Source organism: Ochotona curzoniae, unplaced genomic scaffold (genome assembly GCF_017591425.1).
Source record: "Ochotona curzoniae isolate NIBS_2020 unplaced genomic scaffold, NIBS_Ocur_1.0 scaffold_4505, whole genome shotgun sequence".
NCBI lineage: Eukaryota > Metazoa > Chordata > Mammalia > Lagomorpha > Ochotonidae > Ochotona > Ochotona curzoniae.
In genome coordinates, this window is record NW_024467118.1 from 34,044,448 (window position 1) to 34,061,543 (window position 17,096).

The following is a 17,096-nucleotide window of genomic DNA, read 5'->3' on the forward strand; positions in this document are numbered from 1 at the left end:
CAAAGGAGCCCAGGGCACTTTCACTATGCAAAAGGGAGGTGCAAAATGAGCCAGTTCCTGGAGGCTTCAGTGACAAAGATGAGACCACGAGTGGTCATCTATTCATCCACACCTGAGGAGTCAGAACGGGCTGCCAAAGCTCATTGCAAATAAATGAGCCATCTTTCTGTCGGACACAAAGCAAACTCCTATTGAAGAAGGGGGGGGTGGGGGACATTGCAAATGAAGGAGATAATGGATTTTTAATGGCTTTTGGCTAAATCTCATTAAAAAGGAAACGCCCACACATAGGAAAGTCATGCCTTAGTGAGACCTGTGTGCAGGAAGATCCATCAGGAGTCAGTTGTCATGGGATCTGCTACACAAACATACTTGGTGCCACCAAAGATGTTAATGTACTAGGTCCTTTACATTTGCATTTATCTTTGAGGCAAATCACAGCCAAGCGTTACAAAACGGGGGAAACTATCAAAATAGATCATTTCAGACAACCCATTAAGAAATGGGAGAGCTGTACGATGAAGCATCTAAGATGGCAAATGCTAACACGGCTTATGGATTGTTGGTGTATTGTAATTGGTGATATTTGTGCAAAATATCCAGGACAGACAGTACATGAGCGCCAAGAATGTTAGCAGGCATGCGACACCGTGACTCATCGCCATCCCACACACTGTTGGTGGGATGAAATACTGAAATCGTGTTCAGTAAAGATGCACCTGTAGGATTCCAGACCTGGGGGAGAGGGGAGGTGGTTAAAACTTATGAAATAAACCATATAATGCTGTTCCAATATGCAACATTTTAAAAGGCAGTATCATGTGACAATCATTAACATGAAACTCAACTACAACACTCTCACTAAGAGCTATTGATAGCTAACAGCTGTAAAGAAATAAAAATTACAGAAAATCCTTTTTACAATACTTTTAAAGTGCGGTGGGAGGAATACTTTCACACATAAATGCACACACAAACGTGGGTTTACAATGTGTTTTATTGTTTTTTAACATGTTGAGAAACCATAGGTCATCTTAATTTGTATACTCCTAGGGTCTTTTATCCTAAGAGACTTTACAAAGTCCCACAGGGAAAAGTCTGCCTGGGCAAGGGATGCAGGAAAACCTTCACCGAATCCCATCCTGCAGATTGTCCTGGCCTGGAAACAAATCCAAACACTTGGATTCCCTCACACACAGGGAAAGGGGTACATGAGCTGCCAAGTCACCTGATCCAGGGTTCTCTCCTGGGTCTCCAATCCTGAGACAAGTAGGGCCAGGAAGTCTGCAAAGCCCAGGGCTAACATCACTCCAGGAAAAAAGGCGGACCCAAACACTCTGGTACCTTCTAGAAGGCTTCTTACATAAGAGGCAGGAGGAGGACCAAAAGAAGAGAATCATGCTACAGATCCTAGGAGAGCTCAGGCAGGACTGGTTTATTATTATTATTATTATTATTATTATTATTATTATATTTTTTAGGGATGCACTCTTTTAAAATGTGGTCTTGTTGATTATCTGCTTAAATGCTGTTATCCCTGCCAACATGAAACTGCCTTGCTCTTTCTCCAAGACAACACACTGTGGCAAATCTGCTCCCACCCCCTACTCTCCAAGCTCAGCTGGCTCCTGCCTCTTGAGCAGGAAAACACGACGTCCGGGTCCCCGGGGGTCCAGCCCTTTTGGGATCTTGGGGCGTTTTCCCTCAAGAAAAAAAAAAAAAAAAGCAAGGACCCACCCTGGCTGGGGAACCACCCAGCCCTCCTAGAAATCGCTGCGCACACACCCTCTCCCCTGCGCAACTGGTCCCTCGGCTCCCTCCCGCGGATGGGTGTGCCTGGTGCGCCGGAGAGGAAGCGCGGGTGCCCAAGGGGCGAACGCTCGTCCACGCACCCGGCCCCCGACACGTCCTGCCGAGGGGAAAGATTCTTCCCTTCTGGCCTCAGCCCGGGGTTCTACCCGGGAATCAGCCGGTCAGTGGCGACTGCACATCATTATGTAACAATGACTTTCCCCAGCGCTCCTCCCGCCCGCGGGGTTTCTTTGGTTGGGGATGTAAAGAACACGGCTTAGGGACGACGTTTCTGCAGGGCAGAGATGGGGAAGAGGCTCCGAGGACGTGGGTGCGGGCGGGGATGGGGAGGCAGAGCCGGCGCCCCTCGCTGCAGCTTCGTGAATGCGTGGCACGGATGAGCCCGGGGACTGAGCCGACTCGCAGTCCTGGGGCCCGGAGCCGCTCGCATCATTGTCTGCGCGGCACGGCGCACAGCGCCATTACCTCCCGAGCCCGGCTCGCGCTTCCCCGGGCGCCCACCCTCCCGCCCGCCCGCTTTGTATGCGCAGACACGGACGCCTCCCGGGCGGCGGGAAGGGCAGGGAAGGTCCCCCGCCCCCAGCCCCAAACCTGAGGACGAGAAGACCCACAGGGCCACCCGAACCACCAAGTGGTCCCCCCACGAGCCACAAAAAGCCCCCCACGGCACCCCAGCGCGCCAGCTCCACATCCTTCCTGTGCACCCAGCCCTTGCAAGCATCCCTTCGCTGTCAGGCGCCTCGGGATCTGGAGGAAGACTCCAGAGAGCGCCCGGCGGTGGGGGCGGCAGTCCCAGGGAGGACCCGTGCGCCCAGCTCCAAGCCCCGAGAACAATATCCGAGCTCCAACCGTGCACAATCTGGCATCCATTTGCTCACACCCCGCGGGGCCAGCGCCGCAGCATCTCGCGCTGACAATAAAAGGATACGGCGGACCTGGCGCGCTCCCCAAGGCCACCTTCATGCATCCACGCTCCTATTTTAATGCCCTGCAGGTTTCGTGGCGTCTCCCACCGCCATCGTCCTGTCCCGCGTCCCACTCCTTTTTAAAAACCCCGTAGATGCTCTGTCCCACAAAAGGTAGCTCACAGATTCCCAGATTTCCCAACAATCAAAACTCACCGTGATGCGTGGAATATTTTTCTTCCCCTGATAAGACATCTTTCTTCTAGGGGGAAAAAAATCAATATCAAGAGGGCAGCTTTAAAAGTAAGAATTGCCGGGAAGGATATTTAATATATGTATATGTAATATAGATAGATACTTCTTTTTTCCAGAACTGGAAAAGATGCAACCGCCTATGGGGTCTTGTTCGCTACCAATTTCAGGAAAGCTAAGGGATAAATGCAATCCTCTGTCTCTTTCTTCCTCTCTTCCAGCACAGCCCCAGCCAGGGCAGAAAAAAAAGAGAGGCGAGAGAACAGGAGGGAAGGGGGTGGAAATAAACTACAGCAATAAAAAGCCTCGGTTCGAGTCGGCCAGCGCGGCGCATGCGCCGCCAGCCACTCCCTTTCCTCTCAGGCAAAAGCCATCCGCTTCGAGAAAGACGAGCGCCGATTGGCCGCGGCCCTGGGCTATGCAAACGAGGGCGGGCGGGGGAGGGGCGCGGCGCGAGCGCGCGAAATGCTGCAGTGTGCGGCCGAGGGCGGCGGTCGGCGCGTGCGCCCGCCCGCGGGGTCGCGCCTTTCGCGCTCTTTCTTCAGCGCCGGCCAGCGAGGGCTGCAGCCGGCGGGAGCCACGGCCGCGGCCTCCGCTGCGCCAGGACAATGGAGGGGGCGACGGCCGTGACGGGGTGTGAGGATGGCCGTGACTGGGCCGGGTCGGGGCGGCGGCCGCGGCCCCCTCAGGCGGAGGGGCGCTCGCTTGCGGCCCGCGCCGCACGCACACGCTCGCGCGCGCCCCGGCCCTCGCACGCACGCGCGCCAATCCGCGGACGCCGCCGCTGCAGCCCCTGCGTGGGGTGACTGCGCCGAGCCAATGGCTTCGCTGGCGGCGAGCGCGCGACTGAACGGCCCGCCGGCCGGCTCCCCCGCCCCGGCCCGGCCCTGGAGTCGGCTCGGGGATTGAAACGGCGGCGAGCGAGGGCCACGCCCGGCCGCCGCCCAGCCCCGGGGAGCCGAGGGACCGGGAGGCGCGCGGCCCGCTAGCCGAGGCCCCGGGGCTTCCGCAGGCGGGAGAGGGGCGCGGCCCGACGGGCGGCTGAGGAGGCGCGATGGGGCGGGCGGACGGGCGCGGGGCTGCGAGAAATGAAAGGCTGGCGGAGGCCGGTCCGAGTCCCGGGAAGGCTGCGGTGTGCAGCTGGTGGGAAACCCCGCCCTGGAACGTCCTTTTGTGCCTCCGGGCCACGAGGAACCCGGTGGGAAAGCCTAGCGGGCGCAAGTGGAGGCCCGGGTGGCTTCAGCCGGAGCCCGGCCTGTGTGCTGACAGCCACGCCCACCCTGACCCTCTTGGGGCCTTGGTGATGCTTTTTGCTGGTACTTGCAAATATATAAGGAAGCTCCTGGCATGACAGTGCCCAAGGAACATTAAGGACTTAATGGGGCCCACAGAAGATCCCTGCCTCCCCACACCACGAACGAACAGTATGGGGAAACAGATATAAGGAGAGCCCAGATTCCCCAAAGTCCAGGACTCGAGGCCTCTGGTGGGTCTGGCGACTGAACAGGGATACGACCCCACAGCTTTGCCCTCTGCGCCACGCCGAGGTGCCAAAGGGACCCCGTGGGAGGTTACCCAGGCAGCTACATACTCCTGGCCTGGGCGGTGGCTTTGGGGCTTCTGTGAGATCAAACACTTCATTGAATCCCAACATCATCTAGGCCATCATCAGACAGCCACGGGGAAAAGAGACTCGATTTAATTGGCTCACAGCAGTTCAGCAAAGATGAGCCAGTTAAATCCGGAGTAATCCCGTGGTGCCCTAGGTTCCAGTGTTGGTCTGCACCTGGCTACTCTGGTGGGGAAGGGGAGGGTGTGTCCGACTTACCAGACTCAGATATGAAATGCATCATTTCCTTGCTGTGCCTGTAATATCAATCCCCGCATACAAGAGATTTCACTGCTGATTGAGTGGTTCTATTTCGATATGTGTCTCAAGAAAACATTACACATGCCCCCTTCTGTCGGGTACAGCAAGTATAGGTGTCAACTATTCATGATCAAAGTCACACATCTGAGCAGTATTTAATGTGTCTCTCTAGCTATGAAAGTTGGGAGCAAAATGAGAGGCACTCAGAGTCCAAGTGTCCTCGTCCACAAGTCAGCCACTCGGCCAGCAAGCAAATAAAGATGCTTCAACAAAACGCGTTCTAGTTACACTGCCTCTGTTCTTGGTACACTTTCCTGCTCTTGAATTGCTTGATGATCATGCATTTGCATCTTGGGATTTCCCACTTTGCCGTGGGATGTTTTGTGATAAGGCTCTGAGGAGCTTTCGTGTCAGTATCAGTTCCACAGCCCTGCCTGGAGGTCCTCAGCATCGGTAAGCAACCAAAGATGTAGGATGGCACTGATTTGTTTACAAGATGATTGGGCAGAGAGAAGACACCAAGTAAGTAGTTTGAATTGACCAAGGCAAAGAACTGTCTGCTATCTGAATTTTTTTGTTTGTTTGTTTACATCACACTTACCACTCACTGCAGTATGCCAAAGGAAAAGTGGGTGGGAGGGAATGTTCCACCCACTCCGTACTAATAACCTCACGGAGAGAAACTTTGGGCTGTACACTCTTATTAGGGGGAACAAAAACCATGAGAATGTACTGTAAAATTACAAATCACTATCTTTGAACCTGTCCTCAGGCATGACAGTTCCAGCTTTTTGGAAATGAAATACATGCCAAAGGTGCAGAAGAGTGCACATTCATGACTCCCCTACGTCTCCCCCGTCACCAGAGACAAGCCAGCTGGAGGGACTCGCTGAATGAAATGCTGATGTCCCAGGCTTTTCTGGGCAGCCAGGAGAGAACATTTGCCTAGACAATTTGTGGGCAGGCGTGGGGGTTGCTGTTTAACCAGATGACTCCAGAGTGACCGCAGCCTCCTCTGCAGCTTCACCCCTGCGCCACCCCACAGCATCAGGGCAGGCCTCTCAGGGACCCTTCTGCCGATGGCACCCGGCCCTGCTCTGTCCTCCCCCAGCACGCCTCCCACGCCAGCCCCTCCAGCCTGGAGCTCTGCTTCCCAGTGCACGTGTGCTGTAACACACCTCCCACTGTGCTGTAATCTCTTGCCCATGTTTTCCCCTGTCTGTCCCTGACCCATGGAAGCCTGAGAGCCTAGCCTTCCTCTTCCAGTTACCAGCACGTTGCCTGGTTCCTTGTGGGTACACTCCACTTTGTCCAGTTACAAGGACAAAACTTTTTCTGTATCCCACCCTGGCAAGTTTTGATCTCAACAACTCAGGCCTTCCTCTTAGCACCGTCACTTTGCTGGAGGAGTCTCCTTGTTGACCATCACTCACTGTCCCCAGGCTCTGGAAGCTGCAGGAGAACCCCGTGATACTGCAGTTTACACTCCTTGCAGGGCTGGAGCTGCCTAAGTTTTAAACTACTCCTCTCCTAACAAAGTTGTATGTACCAGCAAGCCTGATAAAACAGAGAAAGAGCATTCCATCCTAAAGTGAGGCCCAGATTATCCAGGGCATGGCTATAATCTTTCCCCTGGACCAAATTCTGAAAGTGTTCCACCACGCCGCCCTCATTTTTCTATATTGTACTCTCGATTGCGTTACACCACCTGCACTGTACTCACCTACATCTGTCAAAGTCTGACCTCACAGAGGTAGGGGCCATTGCAAAGGCTCACTCATCCTTCCCCCTACACAGGGCAGCAGCAGCATGAGCTGAAAGACTGGTTGTGTGGCCGGGCACAGGAATGGGAGCACCCAACTGGGGATTTAAGAGAGCCACATCATACAGCCTGCTGGGAATGATGGAGGCCGTCAGCAGGACGCCCCAGCTCTTTTCACTTCCTCCATGTGGGCCCAGAATGAGTTCTGACTTGGGCCAGCCCACCACCACTGTTCCTGCTTTCGTCTTCCCCTTTGGGAAGCAAGAGTAACCATTTCCGCCTCTGTGTCACCCCCCGGGCCTCTGTGGAAATGTCCTGTGAAGAATACCACAGAGCAGGGACACTCCAAAGCCACTGACTGCTGAGCACAGTGAGCATAGAGGTGGCAAGGAAAGCAGAGCCCAAAAGCCCACGCTGCTGCGGCTCGCTGCCAAGGACGGTGGCCTCCACGTCATCCTGCAGAGGAGGTTAAAACGAATGCGGCGGAAAGGAGACGGCACCAGAATCCTTCCTTGCCAAAAAAACAAAGGGCATCAGCCAGGACAGTTGAGCTGGAAGTGACGCATTGCACACTGCAGATGGACACTGAGGAGAGTTCTCCTTGTGTGTGTGACCCCAAAGGGGCAGAGACCTCAGAGGGCTGGCCCAGGAGCAGCAGATGGTAACTGCCCATCACCTGCCCAGAAGTTCACAGGTGAGGGAAAGGAGTGACCTGTGGTTAAAACCCGAATCATTACTGGCCACAGACACAGGGGCTCTAAGCGACTCTATGGAGTCTCCGCTAAGGGGCTGACCTACCTGCCACATGCAGCTGGACATGTGGGCGCAGAGCAAAGTGTGCACACCACAGAACCCAGAACGCTTCCTCCACTTGACACATGCCTCCCACATTGCACACAACACATATTGCACCCTCGTGGCTCTGTGGGACTGCGGACTTTTCTCAGGGTCCCAGCGGGAGACACCGGGCACCTGGCTCTGATCATTGTGTGCAGGCCCGCCCTCTGGTGGCGAAAGAGGAGTGTGCATGTGCTCCCCACCATCCTGGCTTAACAGATTGTCCATGTCCACAGGACATAATCATTGCTGTAAGAAAGGGAACCTCTTCCAACATCACATAGCCTCTCTTCCATGCCCCTTCCACTCGGTAAGAACCCTCTGCGTGGTCCAGAACCGAATGTTTATCTCATTGACATTAAATGAACTCTCACTCAAAAGCCACTCCTGGCTGTGGCTGTTGTATTACGCAGCACAGATCTGCAGGCCAGGGCTACAGCTGGACCTAAATGGGAACAAAGGAGATGCAAGATGTACAGGTTTAAACCGGGGGCCTATGGCTGGATCAGCCCACACACACACTACTCCTGGCCCAAGCCGTGGTTTCAACTGATCTTGAAGTTTGTGGTCAACTTCTTGTGAAAAATTTACTCATGTATTTGAAAAGCAGAGTTACATAGACAAAGAGAGGTAGACCTTCCATCTGTGGATTCACTCCCCAGGTGCCTGCAATGGTGAGATGGCAGGACTCAAACCAATGCCCAAATGGGATACGAGCATTGCAGGCAGTGGTTTAACCCCACTGTACCATAGTAGGCCCCAAGTGGTCAATATTCTAAAATCAGGGAACCTGACATGAAAATTCCACACTTCCACTTTCTCCTAGAGTCACAGGTGCTAGGGGACTCAGTGTCTGTTTCCATATGGCACCAATGGGCAGGAGCAGGGTGGCCGTGCCTTTGGAGAAGGAGTCTGATTTCCCAGGCTCCACCCCCCTGTAACCCTATGGCCAACCTGACATTGCAGCTGGGCTTCAGCTGTCCTCTGTCCCTTCTCTGAGCCCCCTTCACTTGTGCCTACTGCATATCTCCCTCCTTGGCTGCAAGTAGGCATATGGTAAGGCCTGCTGCAGTCCCTCTCAGACCTTACCCAACATTTTGTACAAAGTTCTTCACCTGCCCAGGACTTTGAAGACCCTTCACGCAACAGATAGCAATAATTTCTATGGGAGAGCTGCCAGTTGGAGAATATTCTCATTCATTTCCCTTTCACAATGAGATCGGTGATATTGGTCCCATTTTACAGACAGGAAGACCCAAGACTAGAGGAAGTGAAGTAACAGACTTCTAGAAAGTAACAGCTCCTGAGGAAGTCTGGCGGTGGTGCCCAGCGTCCAAGGGGGCTGCAACACAGCGCTGCAGTGGGGGTGTCGGTGACCCCAGACGCCAAGGCTGCGAGGCCGAGGCTGCGGTAAGGCAAGAGAATGAAAGACGTAGATAATCTTGAAAGTATAAAAGAAGAATGAGTTTACAAATCAACATGTGACAACATCACAGGGTCGTGAGTGTTTGTTGATGGCCTTCTAAGGTTGGAGCCAAATGCTTATCCCCCACGGAACAGAACCAGGTAGGTGTGAGTATAAAGTTGTGGGAAAATGGACTCACAGTCAAGGACGATTTCAGAAGTTACTCTGACGGTGCAAAGCAACAGTTTCTGAACTCCGTCCAAAAGGGCGAATTACCCTCAGAATTACAGAGAGTTTATCAAAAACTCTCTGTAATAAAGAGATAAAGAAGTGGATGTTAAGGTTGAAGATAAGAAAAAATGAAGTATGTGTATCAACGAATCCTGTGTTCTGGCCCTCCTGAGGACAGGGCTACCAGCTAGGAAGTGCCACACCAAAAATTATTTTGAAACAAAGACTCTTGAAATCGAAAATAAAAATGTTTTGTCTGCTGCCCCTCTGACCACTTGGAACCCATCACTAATGTACAGATTTGGTTGGCCAGTGGGAAAAGGATTGTCCAGAAATGTAACGTTTCTCATAGGGTAAGCCACATCAAGGACTTCATCGAGACATACCAAGGCGCTCAGAGATCTCCCTTCTACGTAGCAGCGGCCCCTCCCTCCCTCCGCTGGCTGCACGAGCCGCTGACGCAGGCTGAAGCTGGTTTGCAGAATGCTGTCGTCATTCAGAGACTCCAGAAAACGGTTGAGCCTTTTAGAGAACTTCCGTAGTGTTGGTTTCTGATAAGTGAAATGGAGCATTTACAGTAAGTGAGCAAACAAACCAAGGTGGAGAGAAAGAAGGGCCAGATTGCCTGGATTTTTGGTTGGAGCACCATTTGACTCTTCTGATGAGGTTTTTAATGAGTGCACATTAGGAAAGTAACATATGACTAGAAGCTATATTTGTTGTATTTTTCCAAAAGCCACTCAAAAAGAAAAAAAGTTTATTTTCAAATTCCAATTAATACACAGTAGGTGTATTAAATATCTGTATTACTTAGGATCTTAATATGGAAAAAATGAGGAGATATGGTCACAGCATGTCACCTAAACATCACTCCTAAGTACCAGGGATTTGTTTAAGCACTAGCTGTCTCTGAATTTTTAAATGGCAATATGTGAAAAAATTAAGGCAGGCTAAAAGCGTGAAGGCAATTATTTCCATAACTCAGAAGATCACTGGGACCTGTTGTTTTATAACCACACCTGTGCTTACAAATCAGCGTGTTCTCACTTTTCATTCTGACAGGGGGAGCTACTCAAGTACCGATTTGGCAACAGTATCTCAGATGTGTTTTCACTTACAGATACAGGTGTGTAGCTTAGTGTAAGGCTGATATTAATCTACTCACATTTCTATACTTTCTTAAAACCTGATTTTTAAGATTCTCCCTCTAGGAACCCTACTTTGTCTGCTATTCTCATTTTTTATTTCAAAACTTAAGGATTTTTTGTTGTTGTTTAATTTGGGGTTAATTCATAGACCAGCTTTCATAATCTAATGCCTGTAAGATCGCATCAGTAATTAATGAGTATCTTTAAGAATGTGTCATGTAAAATGTGGTTCTCTATTTCATACATCTCAGCCGACCCTTGTTTAGATTGAAGGATCATTTATTACATTCTGATATCACCAAGGAAAACATGCTTCGTATCTTGAGTTGGATTTCAGTATTTCACTATCATACTCCATCTCCCCTGGCCTGAAAACGAGCATAAGGAGCTTCTGTGCAAACCATCTGTGAACCGAATTTAGAGTGAAGTGTACATTGAGTGTGCAAAGAGCTGGGGAGCACCCTTCAGCAGTGACACCTACAGGGTGCTGGACAAGTGCTGCAAAGCCCAGGTCACACACCTTTGACTTATGTGGATTTTAATACATGACATATTCAATACTAAACATTAAAATATATGATATCTATTAATTTAAAAATAGCTTCCAATAAAAAAAAAGATTTTTGGAGTTGCATTCCATTTCTGCAAATATCTTTTCTATTTGATGTAAAGAAGACATAATTTGCATATCTACTTCTACATTCAATCTGTTGTGCCACTAAGACCTTAACGTGGCCTCTGGGAAACGCCATTGTACACTCATGAGTGAGTAGAAAAGAAGGCAACAATGCAACCTCAGCGTGATGGTGAATCATGTTGTGATTACGAACCTCCTGAGTGGTTCTCCAGGGTCCCTGACAACACACTGACCACCAGTCCTAAAAATACAGTGGTTCCAGTGATGTTCATGCCTTCACAGAAGGCTTCTCAAAAGCCCATTCCCACCATCCCCTCCCAGTCCCAGGGTGGACCCAGGATGTCTGTGTTCTTACTCCCAATGGACTCTGAGGTCCACCCTGGAAGTACCATTCTTCAGGAAATTCTGCACTGAGCTGCATAGGACAGAAACTAAATTCTGACCATTTCACCATGGGCAGCAAGACTCCAGCTAACGTGGGCTGCTGCATTGGTTCAGTTTTACCCAGCTGTCCCCCCATTTGTTCTCATTCTGTTCCCCTTTACCACTGCACTAATCACGACATGAGCCTGTGCACTGTCGGCTGAGGCATAGTCAACACAAAGCTGGAATGCTTGAATGAAGCTCCTAGCAAAGACTCAAGAATATGTTCGTAGCTACGTGACCTGGCTTCTATCTTCCGTTGAAGTCAGTTAGAAGGCTTTCTCTCCCAGCTCACAGCTGTCCCAGTGGTGGTTGTCTGTCCTTTTATTAGGAAAAAGGATGCAGGAGAGCCCTTCCCTTCCCTGGTGGCTGTCACCTCAGGAGTGAACAGGTGCTTAACCAAAAGGAAGTGTTTATTGTCAGTCATGTTTACACAGCAGTGTTCATTGCCTCTCTGGAGCGAAGCGAAAAATAATGGCATTCTGTAAAATACCAAGAGGCTGGTACAAATCAGTGAACCTTGAGACCTAGGAACTATGATTGTTGATGTTTGTTCAGGAATCCGTAAGAAAATGTTTCAGGTAGGCCTTTTTCTGAAGCATTTTTATCTGCATAATTATAACCAATCCGTAAGTCTTTGTTGATCTTTGTAAGGGGCCTCTCAGTGATCTCAATGAGACTGTTTCTGGTACCTGCAGGAAAGCCTCCAGGCTGTGATCATTTACAGAAGACACATAGGAGGGTCTCCTGTGCGGACCTGGAAGGCACACGCCAGGGAGAGGCTCCTGTGGGGAAAGAGCCACATGAGTAATAACTATGAACTGTTCATTAATATGAATAATACTCAGGGGTTTTCTAAAGTACTCACACATTTTTTTTTTTACTTGAGAGTTTCAGAGTTGTAAATGTGTAGAATACTCTGAACAGGCTGACTTTGAAAAATTTATTTGGTGAAGGAAAGGAGCAAGTGTCTTAGGAGTGCAGGACAGTTTGATCCAAGCAGTCATTTCACAACTACCACCAGTTTCTCTAGAGTACTTGTTAGAGCTAGCACAACAAAATCTATTTTTTTTTTTAATTTTACAGTTTATTGGCTGAGTTACTGAGCAATATCCAGGTTACAATGTAACTTTACTTGATAGCTCTCTTTCAGTGTGCTTGTTGTGACATTTCCATGTGTTGGTAACGTGTGTTGTATACATTTATTTCAGTGCCTTAAAAAAGTACGCTGAAAGCTTCAGCTAATGGTTTCAGAGATGTTCTCTTAAGAATGAAATACTATTCATTCAAAAGATCTGTCAAATCATTTACTCTTGTTATAAAGTCATTCACATCCGGATGCAGCTGTCACTTTGAATTGGCAAAGTCATGGGATTGAGAATGCATCATTTATTTGATACCTGTGTGTTAGCCAGTAGAACCCCGATGTAATACTAAGAAATGCAAAGAAAAATGATATTTTTAATACTAAGGAAGGAAGAGGAATTAACAGATTCTGCATTCAAACGCAGATAACTGACTCGTGTGGACGCCATCGCAAGGTCATTTCCAAGCCAACACATCGCAGTCACCTCTGGGCCACTGTCACCTCGCGGTCTCCAAGTCATTTGTGGACATTTATTCAGAACAAAAGCAACCAAACCAGTCCTTCTGTCGTTGGCTCTGCAAGTGACAAAGGTCAGCTGTTCATGAAATCGTGTTCTCCCAGGCCACACAACCCAACCACACTTCTCAGCTTCCTTAACAGCTACATATGATGGGATTTCTGGCTCCCCCAATGGGTGTCCTCGAGGGCAGAGACACAGAAAGCCTTCCTGTCCTCCTCCACACCCATGTCTCCTGACAGAATGGAAGATGGCTCCCCAGACAACCTTGGGAGTGATGGTAAACCCAGCCCACATCAACATTCAGTGGTAAGGCAATAGGAGCTTGATGCCCAGCCCTGGCTGTTAAATGGGGATGCCCCCTAGAGTGGCAATATGATGCAGAAATGAACTCCTCTTGTGCATAAACCATTGTAATGTACTGGAATCTGTTATTGCTGCAGCAGTATGCACTCAACCCATACTCCCATGACAATCTCAATTCCGTGACCTGCACACCCACACAACTCTGTTCTTTTGCCTTCTGGACCTTCACAGTGATCTTGGCTTCCCCTTATCTTCAGCCATTCATTCTCCAAGCTACCTTGGCCCTCCTCTCCTCACCACTTAATCAAGACAAAAGGAATCACTTTGTTCATTCCGAGTAGGGCCCCTGGTCCATCACCAGAATAGCTCAACTGCAGCACCCTTCCATGATGCTGGCCTGCAAGCACCCTATCCTGGAGCAAACCCAAGCAGCACTATCCCTTTCACAAAGGCCATCGGGAGCAACAAGAGGAAACTTGCTCTGCCTTAACAATCATCCCAGAAAGAGCCTCCCACCAGCTCTTCGCCAGTCTGTCACCCGGTCCGCCCTAACATCTCTCAGCATTGTCACAGCCTTTGCCATTCTTCTGGGGTCACATTCACTCCTGCCCTGCTGGAACTCGCAATCTGGCTGGCAGCACAGGTGCCAAACAAGGAATCAAACACAAAATGGGGCAGGATGAAGAAGCAGTCACTTGGCCATGTGGTGAAGACATTGCTTAGGATGCCTGTGCTTGGGTTTGAATCCCATCTCGGGCACTGATTCCAGCATCCACTGATTCACACCCTGGAAGGCAGCAGGTGAGGGCTCAAGCAGCTGGGTCCTTACAATTGTGTGGGGAACATGGATTAGGTTCTTGGCTCTTGGCTTTGGCCTGGTCAAGCCTGCCTATTCAAGGCATTTGGGGAGTAAATCAGCAGATAGAAAATGTCTGCCTCTGTTTTTCTAACCTTTCAAATAATGGTAGTTTTTTTTTTAAGATTTATTTATTTTATTGCAAAGTCAGATATTTAAAGAGGAGGAGGGACAGAAAGGAAGATCTTCCATCTGCTGATTCACTCCCCAAGTGACCACAATGGCCAGAACTGAGCCGATCCGAAGCCAGGAGCCACTTCCAGGTCTCCCTCGTGGGTGAAGGTTCCCAAGGCTTTGGGCCATCCTGGACTGCTTTCCCAGGCCACAAGCAGGGAGCTGGATGGGAAGTGGGGCTGCCAGCATTAGAACCGGCACCCATATTGGATGCCAGTGCATGAAAGGCAAGGACTTTAGCCATTATACTATCATGCCAGGCCCTCAAATAAGTTTTTAAAAAAGCAAAATAAAAATGGATTGAGTTCTCCTAGGAGTGGATTGAGCATGCTCCTCTTTCTTCTAGAAGTTTCTCCTAGGAGCAGCCAGTCTGCTCCAGAACAACCCCTCCATCGGTGCTGATGCACACCCCCTCTCTCCTGGATCTCAATCCTCTACCACTCCGTCCTGTGAGCTTGACAACCTCCGACAGCCTTGCCCACCCCTCTGGGCCCTGGGCATCTTCCCTCCATGATTCATTTTCGGAAAAATGTAGTCTACACTTTTGTCTCCATGTCCTCGACTGCATTTTCTTCTCAACCCGCTTCTCAGCCCACCCACCCTGACTCCTTTGGAAGAGTTGTGACAAGATCCCCCTGCATTCTGGCACATTAGGACTTCATTCTAACAGAACTCCCTATGATACGTAACATTATGGCCTGAACCGTTTTCCTCCAGTCCACCTCCCTCGCTTCTGGAACACGTCTTCTGGTTCCACTTGCACTGTTATGACTCTGCTCGGTGGGAGTTCCTCTCACCCTGTCCTAAATACTCATGATCCCTGCAATTGTCTCCTAAGCCTCTTTCTCGGTCACAGTTTCAACATCCACTTCAGTGTTTAACTTCCCAATCTCCATTTCTGACCTTTTCTAAACTTTTCTTGACAGGATTACATTAGAAATGCCTTTGATAAGCTAAGGAAGAAAGCCATAATAATAAACGTTCAACACTCCTATCTTCACAAAATGTGACCTCTTATAATGAGTAATCAGTTCATAAACAGGTCAAGAAACAAATGTACATGATGACTACAGATTGCAGCAGGTGCCACCAAGGAACTCAACAATCAAAGGGGGAAACGCTTTGAACAGAGTGACCTAGGAGGATTTTTCTAGGGAGCCGACACTGAACTTGACTTGGCCGGTAGAGAGGACAGTGTAGACCTAGCCTCAGGCAGCAGAGCCATGATGTGACCTCTAGAGGGAGTGGTCAGATTGTGGTCTGGGAGCAGAGCTCAGGGACTGGGAGTGCAACACTGGACTGCCAAGTTTCAAACCTGGACTAGGAATCAAAAATGGAGACGTAGTCTCTGGGCTAAGGGTAAAAGAAGCCAGCACTCTGCAAGAAGACAATTTGCAGAATAAAATACAAAAAAAAACTGGTAAACAAACTCAGAGATCCAGATTTGGTGAGGGCATTTGGAACACAAAGTTCTTGGCATGGCTGGAGTACTGGAAGGGTGACAGACGAATGAGGTGGCTTAAAGACACTGCTATAAAACTCTGACATCCTTCTATAGGAAGCTGACTGTGGGTCCTCCTCTTGAATGTGAGTGGACTTGTGACTACTTTGACCAATAGAGGATGGCAGAGAGAATTACTTTGTCCCTGCTGAAGGCAGGTTGTGAAAGGCATGTTCTGAGTCCACTATATGAACACTTTGACCATCCCCAGGCCATCATGCTGTAAGAAAGCCCAAAACACAAAGAAACCAATGTAAGCATTCCAGTGGCCAGTCCCATGTGAGCCCAGGCTTCATGCCAAGGTGCCAGGCACATGTTAAAGAGGGCTCCAGATTGCTCCATTCCTGTTCTTCAAATCACACAAAGTCATTCAGATGTTCCCAAAGAAGTCCTTGGATGTCACGGAGCAGGGAGCTCCATGTTGGCCCAGTCCTATGGGTTCCACGGGCATACAAAGATGGCTGGGTTTTTGCCCCTGTATTTGGGGTTGTCATGTAGCAGCACTCATCTTACACAACTGAAGGTAAAGCAAAGGCCACATGTGTAAGACTTTCTACGTTGTGGAGGGAACAAATTTGAGTTTTATTCTGTGTTTTGGAAGGCAATCATTTAGTAATCAGAGAGAAACTTAATAGGAGTCACACTTTATGTGTATCATTATGGATGCAATGTGGTGACAGACATGCTGGAAGACCCACCCAGTAAGAAGGTGAGAGCTGAATGTGGCTAAGAGTGGGAGTGAGGGAGAAATGGACACATCCATCCTTCATTACAACCTACTTGGTGATTACTGGGCCAGGCAGTGTTCTAAATAATTTGCATGCATTACCTTCAGTTAACGTTCATACCACTTACACAGAATCATCACAACAACCCTGTGAGGGAGGGTGGAAGCAGAGAGAATGAAGAACTTTCTCTTGGACACTGCAGGAGCCAGGAGCTTAACTTCCACAATGCCCTCAGAATGTGTCTCTTCCACCAGCTCTCACTGCATGTGCATCAATTTAAAAAAAAAAAAAAAAGCATCCAGTAGGGACCCAGGATGTGGAGTCTGAACTGCCATGAATGGTGGTGCTATGGGAACGCTAAGGAGAGTGGGACTGCAGGAGGTAGGACACAGGTCAGGATTTCCATTTTATAAGAAGGAGATTTCTTTTAGTATCCTGGTCTTTAAAACATCCAAGTGGGAATAATAAACATCAAAGTGGGAATAAAAAGTGGCCCAAGAGAAGGCAGGGCTTAGGTAGGAAATTTGAATCATGGCTGGTGGCTAACACCAAAAGATTGCATGAGACCCACTGGGGAGAAGGCAGGGATGGAGGAGAGGGCTGGGTTCTGATGACTGTAACAGGGAACAGGCCAGCGGAGGGTTC

The 17,096-nt window shown here is 49.5% G+C and overlaps 1 protein-coding gene and 1 pseudogene across 2 annotated transcripts in view; one reads left to right on the forward strand and one right to left on the reverse strand.

Annotated features, from left to right (window-relative positions):
- Positions 1-17,096, reverse strand: part of DPYSL2 (dihydropyrimidinase like 2) — a 99,327-nt gene that overhangs the window by 59,482 nt on the left and 22,749 nt on the right. Inside the window, exon 1 of one of the 2 annotated variants that reach the window (XM_040966462.1) lies at positions 2,934-3,275. The exons of the other annotated variant lie outside the window; for it this stretch is intronic. Coding sequence (XP_040822396.1) covers positions 2,934-2,972 — 39 coding nt within the window. The 5' untranslated portion in view covers positions 2,973-3,275. Of the gene's footprint in view, positions 1-2,933; positions 3,276-17,096 lie in introns of those variants that run through there. 2 annotated transcript variants of the gene reach the window in all.
- On the forward strand, positions 8,862-9,616 carry LOC121146731 (annotated as a pseudogene).